Source organism: Maniola hyperantus, chromosome 20, assembly GCF_902806685.2.
Source record: "Maniola hyperantus chromosome 20, iAphHyp1.2, whole genome shotgun sequence".
NCBI classification, from domain to species: Eukaryota; Metazoa; Arthropoda; class Insecta; order Lepidoptera; family Nymphalidae; genus Maniola; species Maniola hyperantus.
The window spans coordinates 9552629-9564194 of record NC_048555.1 but is presented as its reverse complement, the minus strand read 5'-3'; the positions used below and the strand labels follow the sequence as shown (position 1 = coordinate 9564194).

The window sequence follows — 11566 nt, the reverse complement described above, 5'->3', positions numbered from 1 at the left end:
ACGCAAGCAATCGTCAGAACTACTTATTCGTAAGTTATATTCGCTCATCAATACAAATACCTGCCCAATTTAAATTAATCACTACCCATATTATAAATGCGAAAGTGTGTTTGTTTGTTGGTTTGTCCTTCAATCACGTCGCAACAGAGCAACGAATTAACGTGATTTTTTGCATGGGTATAGTTTAAGACCTAGAGAGTGACATATATTACTTTTTATCCCGGAAAATCAAAGAGTTCCTACGGGATTTTTAAAAACGTAAATCCACGCGCACGAAGTCGCGAGCATCAGCTAGTAATATTATGAATGCAAAAGTTTGTCTCTCTGTCTTTTTTTAAAAAGAGGTAGCGGGCGAAATAAAAAATGTAGGATTAAAAAAAATTAAGCGTTAACAATTTATTCCGTTATATTTAGTATCCGTGTTCTTGGTATCCTCCTTGGTGTCTGTGGCCGTCATGTCCACCGCGGCCGGAGCCGCCCTGACTGCCTTGACCGAAACCTCCCTGGCCGCCTTGACCGAAACCACCCTGGCCGCCTTGACCGAAACCCCTGTCTGGAGCCAATCCTGAAGAGCCTATGGGGAAAACAAATGTTAGGACAACATATAAGAGTATGTGTAGATAGGCACATGAAGTGCAAACATATAGAGAGCAACAAAATAAACTACATAGAAACATATTATAACTAATTCCTTTTGATAGAGACGGGTTTTATTATACAGTACACGGCACAAAATAACGTACATCAACCTTCAGAAAGAGATTTCCTAGAGCATTGTCTCTGTCGTTGAGACCGACAAACGTCACATAGGTTTGAGTGACAGAGACAACACTCTACAAAGCCGAAATCTCATTCTAAAGGCCGATGTACATTATTTTCTGCCGCGTACCTACTGTATGTACTACGCGTATGTATGATAGGCAATAGGCATAAGAAAGGATTTTTGAAAATTTCTTAATGGATGTCTACGTCATATTAGCTATCTGCATGCCTTTCAATCCGACCCATCCTGAAGTTTGAGCGATTGCGTCGACAGATCAGTCAGTCAGTCAATCAGTCAGCTTTACCTTTAGACTCCACTTGATCTAGTAAACCCTCTTTAAAATTTTGACTGCCCTTTTCGGGCCCTTTTGAAATTAATTGTATTTTATAGCTTTAGTAGTTCCTAAATAAAGTTGTGGCAGACGGACGGATGAACTCGCACCACAAGAGTTCCTTTTGTATCATTTTTGTACGGAACCCTAATAAATGACTTAAATTAATTTCTTCTATAATATTAGTACCTTGCTGTCCAAATCCTCCTTGCCCTTGGTTACCGTAGCCACCTCCGGAGCTACCACCGTATCCACCTTTTTGAAATAACAATAATTATTATTATTGTACATCTCTATACTACGAGTGAAGACAGACACACAGACGATAAAGTGATCCTATAAGGCTTCCTTTTTTCCTTTTGAGGTACGGAACCCTAAAAATTAAGAGTTGCTTTAGTTAGATATATTGTGAACTTTGAATTTTGTCCTATTTACTCAATAATGACATCCCTTCCTTTTGGCTTTGCCGTAGTCGGGTAAGAAATGAGTCAGAAAAATTATTCGTACCTTGATTTCCAAAACCTCCTTGTCCCCTCCCAAATCCAGAAGAACCGCCTGTACCTGAATAAACTTAAATATATACTTGAATATCAAAAATATATGATTTATATATTGTATACTTAGGTACCTATTTCTAAACTCTCTCAAAGTAATAAGGCATACCTACGTAGTTAAAAATATACCTAAATTAAACATTGTTTGGGTTAGGTATTTGGCATTGTCTAGAATTTCAATTATATGGTTCCGCACCAAAATTGAAAAATATATACCTATCTCTTTATTCCTGAAAATACCTACCTTACCCCATTGAAAGTTACATAAACCTTCGTGATTTTTAAGGTTTCGTACCTCAAAAGGAAAAACGGAACCCTTATAGGATCACTTTGTTGTCTGTCTGTCTGTCTTCCTGTCTGTCTGTCTGTCAAGAAACCTACAGGGTACCTACTTCCCGTTGACCTATAATCATGAAATTTGTCAGGTAGGTAGATCTTATAGCTGACATTCGGGGAAAAATCGGAAAACCGTGAATTTGTGCTTACATCACACAAAAAAAATTAAATTGTGGTCATGAACTAATAATTAGTATTTTCAATTTTAGAAGTAAGATAATTACTATATCAAGTAGGGTATCATATGAAAGGTCTTCACCTGTGCATTCTAAAACAGATTTTTATTTATTTTTATGCATCATAGTTTTCGAATTATCGTGCAAAATGTCAAAAAAATACGACTGTAGTACGGAACCCTCGTTGCGCGAGCCTGACTCGCACTTGGCCGGTTTATTAAATTAAGTATATTATTTTTATTACCTCCTTGGTGGTCACGATCTTCACCATGGTAGTATGGGAGCCCTGAAATTAATTCAAGATGTTTACAAACACTAAAAATATATATGTAAGTATAAGGAAAAGCTGACTGACTGACTGGCTGACTGAATGGCTGCCTGACTGACAGATCTATCAACGCATAGCTCGAAATACGGGACGGATCGGGCTGAAATTTGGCACGCAGATAGCTATTATGACATAGACATCCGCTAAGAAAGGATTTTTTAAAATTAATTCCCTAAAGAGGTAAAACAGAGGTTTGAAATTTGTGTAGTCCACGCGGACGAAGTCGCTGGCTAGTAATAAAATAAAAAGGTTCTGCTTTGTGAAAACAAAACCTCTATTCGAGCTGTGTGTATCGGTATGTATTGCAAACTTACCGTATGCCACGGCTACGACCATTAGAAGACAAAGTACCTGGAATAGAAAATTCTCATTACACACGAATTCAGAATACTTAATGTAAAAAGCCAATCGGCACACCTGTGCTTACCAAAATATACAAAATAAAAACAGAATCTCCACTCAAGTTGTCAGGCAGTGGTTGAAACAGAATTCTGCATGCGGATTTCCGTGCACAAAAGACAATGCCGAATTTTGTATGAAAGTTGGGCTGGGCTATTCTTGCATCTTTTTACTCAGGACTAGCTGATCCCCGCGGCTTCGCCCGCGTAGATTTAGGTTTTTAAAGATCCCGTATAGCCTATGTCACTCAGGAATAATGTAGCTTTCTACTGGTGAAAGAATTTTTAAAATCGGTTCAGTAGTTCTAAAGATTACCCCCTACAAACAAACTTAACGACATTACCTCTTTATATAATATAATACAACGGGCCGTGCAGCAGAAATCGTAATATTTTAATTTCGCCATAACTTCAAAACCAAACGTCCAATTTTAATCATTCAAAGACCAAATATTATCTCCATAAACTGTTCTTAGTGATGAAATCATTTATTTTGATAAGGATTAATAGCATGAGTAAAATAAACGCGTTTAAATGTAGTCCAAAAAAAATTCAAGATTTTTAAATAAAAAAAATGGTTGCTGTGCCTCACTCGACATAGATGGGTATAGTGTGTCGCGGACTTTTTTGTAGATATTTATAAGATCTACAATTAATTAGAACATTTTATGGTTCTATCTTTTATAGTTTAGGCAGCGTACGCAAAATAAGTAACTTTTCTGGTTGATTTTTTACACCTTGTGTCCGAAAAACCCAAATATCTTACGGAACCCTATTTTTTTCCAAAATAAAATATAGCCTATGTTACTCGTGGATAATTTAGCTTTCGAATGGTGAAAGAATTTTTAAAATCGGTCCAGTAGTTTTTGAGCCTATTCAGTACAAACAAACAAACAAACAAACAAACAAACAAACAAACAAACAAACAAACAAACAAACAAACAAAGTTTTCCTCTTTATAATATTAGTGTAGATGTAGATTATGCAAAACAAAACCAATGCGATATTAACTGGGAGTTTGTAGTAAGTAATCTGAGTTTGAGCATTTCAGATAATTTAGATATTTCAGGTTTCCGATAGCAAATATATTTTTCGTACCACTTGCTCAAAAAAGTGACATTCAATGCCACAAAAAGCGTACATAACAGTAGTTATTTTTAATCTGTTAAAAACAGGGAAAGAAAATTGTACTGAATTTCATTCATCCCCTAGGGAGAGAATGTGATTTAAATTTGGAATACTTAGGTACCGAAATTTATACTGAAATTTTTATTTCTTTTTATTTATTTATTCAGATACAAGATAGCCCTTGACTGCAATCTCACCTAATGGTAAGTGACGATGCAGTCTAAGGCCTCCTACGCACTGGCGACCATAGACGCGGCCAGGCCGCCGCGGCTATGGTCGCCGGTGCGTAGGCAAGCGCGACATGTGGACGGCCGAAAAATTTGCAGTCGACTTCATTGGACTTTATTGGAGTAATCATTTGATGCTAAATCCCATAAACCTCTTCTATTTTCAACTTCAATTATGAACCTTTCCGTGTCGAAATTGGCCATTGTAAAATAATCACTCTGTAGCTAGCTACACGTCTGGTCGCCGCGGCCGATGCGGTAGCACTGATGAATTTTAATACAGAAGTGATGTTCTCGACGGCCACGATTGGTCGCTGGTCGCGTGGCATCAAATTGGACGCCGCGGCCAACGGTGGCCGCTGGTCGCTGGCCGCTAAGTGCGTAGGGGCTATAGCGATTGCCATATAAAGTCCAGAATTCACTGGTCGCCGCGGCCAGGTCGCGGCGACCATGGTCGCCAGTGCGTAGGAGGCCTAAGGTGGGAGCGGGCTAACCTGGAAGGAGTATGGCAGTTTTTATTAAACCCATACACCTTTGGTTTCTACACGGCATCATACCGGAACGCTAAATTGCTTGGCGGCACGGCTTTGCCGGTAGGGTGGTAACTAGCCACGGCCGAGGCCTCCCACCAGACAGACAGACTACATCTGTGTTTACACCATTGAGTTTGTATATAAAGCATTATACATCTTTTTAAAAAAGGAATACGCATTTATTATGCAGTTATGATTATTAAATAAAATTACGAAAACCGACGAGACTGTATGAGCTTGATGCCTTTGCTTTTCCGACAAAAAAACATTAGTCGCGTTATTAGGAATTTGCCGCGTTTTTGTTTTCTTCAAATAGGTACCTAAACGTTAAGTTTATTTAATTTATTTTTATAAATAAGTTTATTTTCTAAAAATTCGTTTAATAAATGCTTATCTCATATTATAATTGTGTTAATTTTTTCGCAAATGGTACGAAAAGTAGAGTATTTACCTCGGTGATAAAGCTGTCTTAGTCTTGGGTGAACTTAAATCGTCACCCGCGACAGAAGACACTGCTTTATCCCCTTGGTTAATAATCTACTAATTACTAAAATAAACAATTAAAAAAGTACTTACTCTGAGAGTCATTATAATTTATAACAGTTTTCTCTTTCGCCACAAGTATTTACGGACTAGCAACAAATAGAATCTCTCGTTGTTTTATAAGCAACAATTATCATCATAATATGCGCGTTTGACCCCATAGACAGGCGATATGTAAACAAATCTGATTAGTTACTTACCTACTCATTATAATATTATGTGCCCTAATTTATTTATACTGCGCGACTTTGTTATTGTGGAAGTTACCCAAAACGAATAGAAATAATCATGATGTCACACATTATCTAAGGTAATCACTAATCGTCACAAATTCAAAGTAGGCATACATATTAAAGACTAGCTGCCACCCGCGACTTCCTACGCGTGGATTTACGTTTTAAAATCCCGTGGTAACTGTTTGATTTTCCGGGATAAAAAATAGCATGTCACTCATCATCATCACGTCAGTATTTTGGAGGAACTTATAATTTATTCATTTTCTTTGTTATAAATGCCGCAAATTGCTATTGCGCTGGAACTATGTCTCATTAACATCGAAATGACGTCATTTTGACGTCAGCCGAAATAAAAATATACAATCAGCTCGAAACTTCAGTCTAGTGCTGACGTCACTAAAATGGCGGCCACGCGCATTAGCAATTTGCGGTAATTATACCGGACAACTGGCCCATGTACAGCTTTTTACTAACGACACTGCAACAGGGTCGATTTATAGGGTGAAATAGTGGGGAGGATCCCAGATTGCCTCCTAAACATGTCGTGTATAGGGTCATTTTAGATCGGATCCTACGTCGCCATCCTAGATAATAATATGCATCCGATATCTCACTGAGTGGCAGACCCATGTTGTAAGGGACCACCCAAGATTGCTGCAATCTAGCTGCCTCCTAAATCGGCCCTGCCGCAGTGTCATGAGTAGAATGCTTTACGTGGAGGCAAATGATTGACACAAAAAATAATTTAAAAAATACTCATATTTATTTGTTACCAAAAGTTTATATGTATATTGTAATATTCTATACCACCATACCAATAGTACATATTACCAAAAGTTTATATATTTTAATATTCTAAAACCCCTAAATTTTTCTCGCAACCAGGAGGTCCACACGCGTCAATTAGCGAGGCATCTGCATCGCCTCCATAGACAGCCTTGTCTGGAACCCCTCCTGAAAAGCATATGAGGAAAATAAATGATAAGACAACATGAAAGAGTAAACGAAGTGCAAACATAAACAATAAACATGAACAACACCCCCAACAAAACCCCCCTTTGGGGGGGGGGGGGGGGGATGAAAGGTGCGCCTCGGACGTGTGGTGGGGGTCCTGGTGGGGGACCTCGTGAGCGGGGTCCCCGGTGGAGGGTCCGCCTCGGCGGATGTCGCTGACTGGGTCGCGGTGGTTTGCTTCAGCGTTCCCGTAACCCAGTCACCAGGCAACGTGCAGGGAACCAGCAGCAGCTGGGTTTCAGTGGGTATTCCGGTCGCCTCTTGGCCGGCGAGTCCCACATACCTTCCCTCCAGTTGGTTCTCTGGCTTGTTAGCTGGCTGGCTTCTAGGAGGGGGGGATGCGTAAACGCATTTCCCAGCGTTAAAAAAAAAAAAAAAGACCACCGATCGATGGCCGATGGATGGATCGAGACCATGATGATGATGAGAGTTGAAGGAGAGGAATAAAATGTATATTATTGAATTTAGAAAAATCCGGCCTAATAACGCTACATTTTAGGAATATCTTATCTACACTATAAAATGTACCTACCTCTGTGCAAAATTTTAGCTTTCTAGGTCGGCTATGAATGTTAATGAGTCAGTCAATTGGCGAGTTAGGAGTTTTATTTTTATATAATGTACTAGCTTATGCTCGCGACTTCGTCCGCGTGGACTACACAAATTTCAAACCCCTACTTCACCCCCTTAGGGGTTGAATTTTCAAAACTCCATACATACTTTAAATTCCTTGCCTACGTCATAACAGCTATCTGCATGCCAAATTTCAGATCCGTCCAGTAGTTTGAACTGTTCATTGATAAATCAGTCAATCAGTCAGTCAGTTAGTCAGTCACCTTTGCCTCTTTTGATGAGGTCAGTAAAAACACCTTCGATCCGTTGCTCCGTTGCGACGTGATTGAAGGAAAAACCAACACCCATTCGCATTTTTATAATATGGGTAATTCACAAAAAAAAGGCTGGCTTAAAAATAGTTTTAAATAATTTACTTGAAAAAAATCCCAGGTCTCAACTGATCTTGATGGACATTGAAGTCATAAAACGCTTGATTCCCGAAAATACCTAACTCACCATCAGGGAAACCAGCAAAACCTGGCAAGGGTGACCTTTACCATTACTAAATAATTATATTCAAAAAATTACCTCTTCCAGGGGCAAGCTCGCGATCATATAACATTTCGAATCCTGGAAAAAAAAAACCGGTAAAGTGCGAGTCGGAACTTGAACTTGCGCGCGAAGGGTTCCGCACCATCGTTTTAATTCTTAATTTTAATTTTTTAATTCAGATACAAGTTAGCCCTTGGCTGCAATGTCACCTGATTGTAAGTGATGATGATGATATTCGCAGACACAGACAGACAGACAACGAAGTGATCCTGTAAGGGTGCCTTTTTTCCTTTTGAGGTACGGAACCCTAATAAGATGATCACAATTAGGTCTTAGCCTAAAAAATATTAAATATACCTACATTTGTAAGTATACGAGTATAATATATTATCAAAACTTTTGCTTTGCGAAAACAATACTTCTATTCGAAGTCGGTACTTAGTACTTTATATAATACATATATTAATACGAGATAATGCCCGCGACTTCGTCCGCGTAGATTTAGGTTTTTATAAATCCATCCCCGGGATGCAAGCTATCTCTGTACCTTTCAAATTCAATCAAAATTCAAATTCAATTTCAAATTCAAATTTCAATTAGAAAAATCGGTTATACGGATGGATCGTGAAAAGCTAGCAGACAGACAGACAGACACACTTTCTCATTAAATAATATTAGTATGGATGGATAGTGTGGATTATAATATATTTAACTAGATGATGCCCGCGACTTCGTTCGCGTGGATTTAGGTTTTTTGAAATCCCGTAGGAACTCTTTAATTTTCCGGGATAAAAAGTAGCCTATGTCCTTCCCCGGGATATAAGCTAACTCTGTACCAAATTTCATCAAAAGCGGTTGAACGGTTGGGCCGTGAAAAGCTAGCAGACAGACAGACAGACCGACAGACAGACAGACAGACACACTTTCGCATTTATAATATTAGTATGGATTTCAAAATAAGAATAAATCTATCTTACCGTATGCTGCGGCTACGAGCATTAGTAGAAAACAAAATACCTGGAATAGAAATTTTTTCATTTCACACCAATTTAAAATATACTTACAGTAAAAAATGTTTTCAATATTGTACCTATTTATACTAAAAAGAAGATAGAAGCAAATGGTTTAACTCCTCACATGAAGAGCTGTCGACTCGATAGGTTTTGAGCTTCGCTTCTTCGTTTTCTTTCTCATACATCATGTTACATATTCCTAAGATATTCGCGGAAAAAAGTAGTAGCGCTCTCTCTATTACGTAATCCCATACAAATTATAGAGACAAAAATATTGAATTTCGAATGTTTTCTGAAAACATGTTTGTGATTGGTCGAAAAATCTCAGTGGGCGCTCAAAATGATTAGCGCCCACTGAGATTTTTAGAGAGAGCGCTATACTAACTTCTTTCCGGGGATAGGGTATAGTCATAGTTCTTCGTCTACAAAAGCAGCCTGCCAATTTGCTGTATACGTTGTAATTAACTGTGTTGTACTGTGGAGCCCGTCTGACCACACGCATTTCGACTCATATAGCTATGGTATATCCACCTATCCAAAAGGGCACGGAATTCCGCTCAAATACTGTTGTGTGATTTTTTATAGACTAGCGCTTAGCTGCAATCCGACTTGCTGAAAGTAATGATGCAGCCTAAGATGGAGCGCGTTTGCCTACAAGATATGCCTATTCACTCTTGGCTTGAAGATACCTATGTATATTAAAATTTAAGGAGAAATCTGATGCCGGAAGGGCGCTTCATAGTAACGGTTCGAATTTCGTTCGCGTTTTTCTGCGCATTAGTTCCGCGTAAGTGGATATCTACAACTTATCTATGCTCAGAGTAGCAGAACGGAAACAGAATCTCGCTCAGATATTTCTGCGAGATTCCTAGGCTTACAGCTTTTTGTTAGATTTCAACAAAGTATGTACCTACTTTTTTAACTTTTTTACAAACCACATGAATAGATATTCGTGTGGCACAAACCATACCCGCGTGGGAATGGTGCAAAATAAATTTAATTTAAAAATTAATCGTGGTTAAATTTTTAGTCCAGCATACAATTTTTTTTTTTCTTTTTGGACCTGTACGTAATTTATACGCTCTAAAAACTGGTGATTCCAAAGAAAATATAGACCTGTACCCTGTCCATTAAATTTCAACAAAGAAAAAAGTTTAAAAAATACTTACCCTGAAACTCATTATGACAATTATTTTAACAATTATTTTATTTAGAACAGTTTTCTCTTCTCCCACAATTGTTTCCAGACTAGTAAAAATGGAATTTCTAGTTGCTTTATAAGATGCAATTATCTGCATCTTATTTTGCGCGTTTGACCCCACCAGAGAAAGTTATTTTTCTTCCACTTGCTCGGAAATTGCTACTTTACTGAAGGAAGGATTCCACTACAGAGGAAGCTTTATCGGGTCTTTACTGGCTGCACGCTAACAATTTCCAAGAAGACTGTAATGGAAATTGCTGGACAGTTTTAATGCTGATGATGAGGTTCTTTCTTTATGGCGTAGACTAAAACAAATTGAGTTTTTTTATGTATGTTACACGATGTTAATAATATTCTGACTTATATTAATAAAATTGCATATATATTGTATATGTAGGAGAACCAGGGAGATTAACATTGAATTGACTAAACTGCTATCCTCATTTCTTATGTCGGCAAAACTGACTGTGGGGACGATTGCGTAATGTTCAATGAGCAATCTGTTTACAACTAAAGATGGCTCTGCCGTCATATATAATTATTTTTAATTTTAATTTTTAAACTTTTTTTTGAATAGTTTTTATTTATTTATTTATTTAATTAGTTAAGATATCTTGTTTTGTATAGTTTTTATTATCATTGTTTCTTTTTCAATATTTTTTTTAAATAATTTGAATACAAATATCAAAAATTGCGGAACCGGCAGGATTCGAACCTGCATCTTCTGGGTTCGAATCCTGCCAGTTCCGCAATTTTTGATATGTATTTAAAATTATTTAGAAATTTCCTTGAAATGTAGGTAAAAGACACTCATAAAAAATATATTTTAATTATATAAATGTACCTATTTTTAATTTTTTTTACTCTTATTGTTCTTTTTTTAGTTTTTTGTTCTTTTTATTTTATTAAATTTTTGTGGTTTTTTTTTTACTGGTTCATAATAATTATATACAATATATTTTACTATACAAGTCGTGGCCGAAATAGCGATTACCAACCTCGTTTGGTTTAAAAGGACTCGGTTGGCGCTTCGTCCTTTCAAAATCACTTATGAAGTCCTCGGATTTGCCTCGGCCTTTCAATAATACTTGGCCAGTAATCGCTTTATTTCAGGCCTGGATTGTAATGTACTATTAACTTATCTCTGACCCCACAGAGAGGAAACAAACAAATAAATCTGATTAATTTATATGCCTTTTATGTTATGTCGTTCCACTTAGTTATTGTGGAACTTCAGCATCATCATCATCATTATCAACCGATAGACATGTACCGCTGGACACAAGTCTCTTGTAGGATCTTCCACATACCACAGTCTTGTGCCGACTGAATCCAGCGGCTCCCTATGTGACTCGTTTGATGACGTCTGTCCACCTAATGGGTGTCTTAAAATGCTGCGCTTTCCAGTGCGAGGTCGCTATTTTAGCACCCTGGGACTCCAACGTCTAGGTTCTTTGAACTATGTGCCCTTTTTTTATACACAGAAAATGCCTGACGTATACCTCTCCGTCAGCGAAACGGAGGGGTTATATGTGGCTTGTACCCACTTAATCCTGTGTTCGTCCCTCGGGCCTCGACAGACTGGCGGTTGCGCGGGTATACCTTAGTAGTATTGGTACCGGTATTGTACCGGTAGTATTGGAACTGGCAGGCGGGTTCCATCGCTAGCCTGGCTACC

General features: G+C 38.0%; 1 protein-coding gene and 1 long non-coding RNA gene across 7 annotated transcripts; both read right to left on the bottom strand.

The window, feature by feature from the left end:
• Positions 1–381: 381 nt before the first annotated feature.
• On the bottom strand, positions 382–5494 carry LOC117991910 (uncharacterized). Of its 6 annotated transcripts, none has more exons than XM_069505592.1 (6): positions 5351–5492; positions 2803–2839; positions 2405–2446; positions 1602–1664; positions 1284–1349; positions 382–574 (listed from the first exon to the last, which is right to left on the bottom strand). In XM_069505592.1, exons 1-6 carry the CDS (start codon positions 5360–5362, stop codon positions 411–413), a joined length of 384 nt encoding a protein of 127 aa, XP_069361693.1. In that variant the 5' UTR covers positions 5363–5492; the 3' UTR covers positions 382–410. The 6 variants fall into 6 exon arrangements, with proteins under 6 accessions (XP_069361693.1, XP_069361694.1, XP_034835439.1 ...); XM_069505593.1 differs by having other exon boundaries at positions 1602–1655; XM_034979548.2 differs by having other exon boundaries at positions 1602–1649; positions 5351–5491.
• Positions 5495–6294: 800 nt separating this feature from the next.
• Positions 6295–9965, bottom strand: LOC138403723 (uncharacterized). Its single transcript, XR_011237917.1, has 4 exons — positions 9857–9965; positions 8652–8691; positions 7711–7752; positions 6295–6507 (listed from the first exon to the last, which is right to left on the bottom strand). It is a non-coding gene; the product is annotated as an uncharacterized lncRNA (long non-coding RNA).
• Between the last annotated feature and the right edge of the window lie 1601 nt (positions 9966–11566).

What these genes read in the sequence shown, in the direction of transcription:
- LOC117991910 (XM_069505592.1), bottom strand. An exon ending in GGTCGTAGCCGTGGCATACG is followed by an intron (nt 2,447 to 2,802) that starts GTAAGTTTGCAA and finishes AATTAATTTCAG; the next exon opens with GGCTCCCATACTACCATGGT. An exon ending in AGGAGGTTTTGGAAATCAAG is followed by an intron (nt 1,350 to 1,601) that starts GTACGAATAATT and finishes TATTTCAAAAAG; the next exon opens with GTGGATACGGTGGTAGCTCC.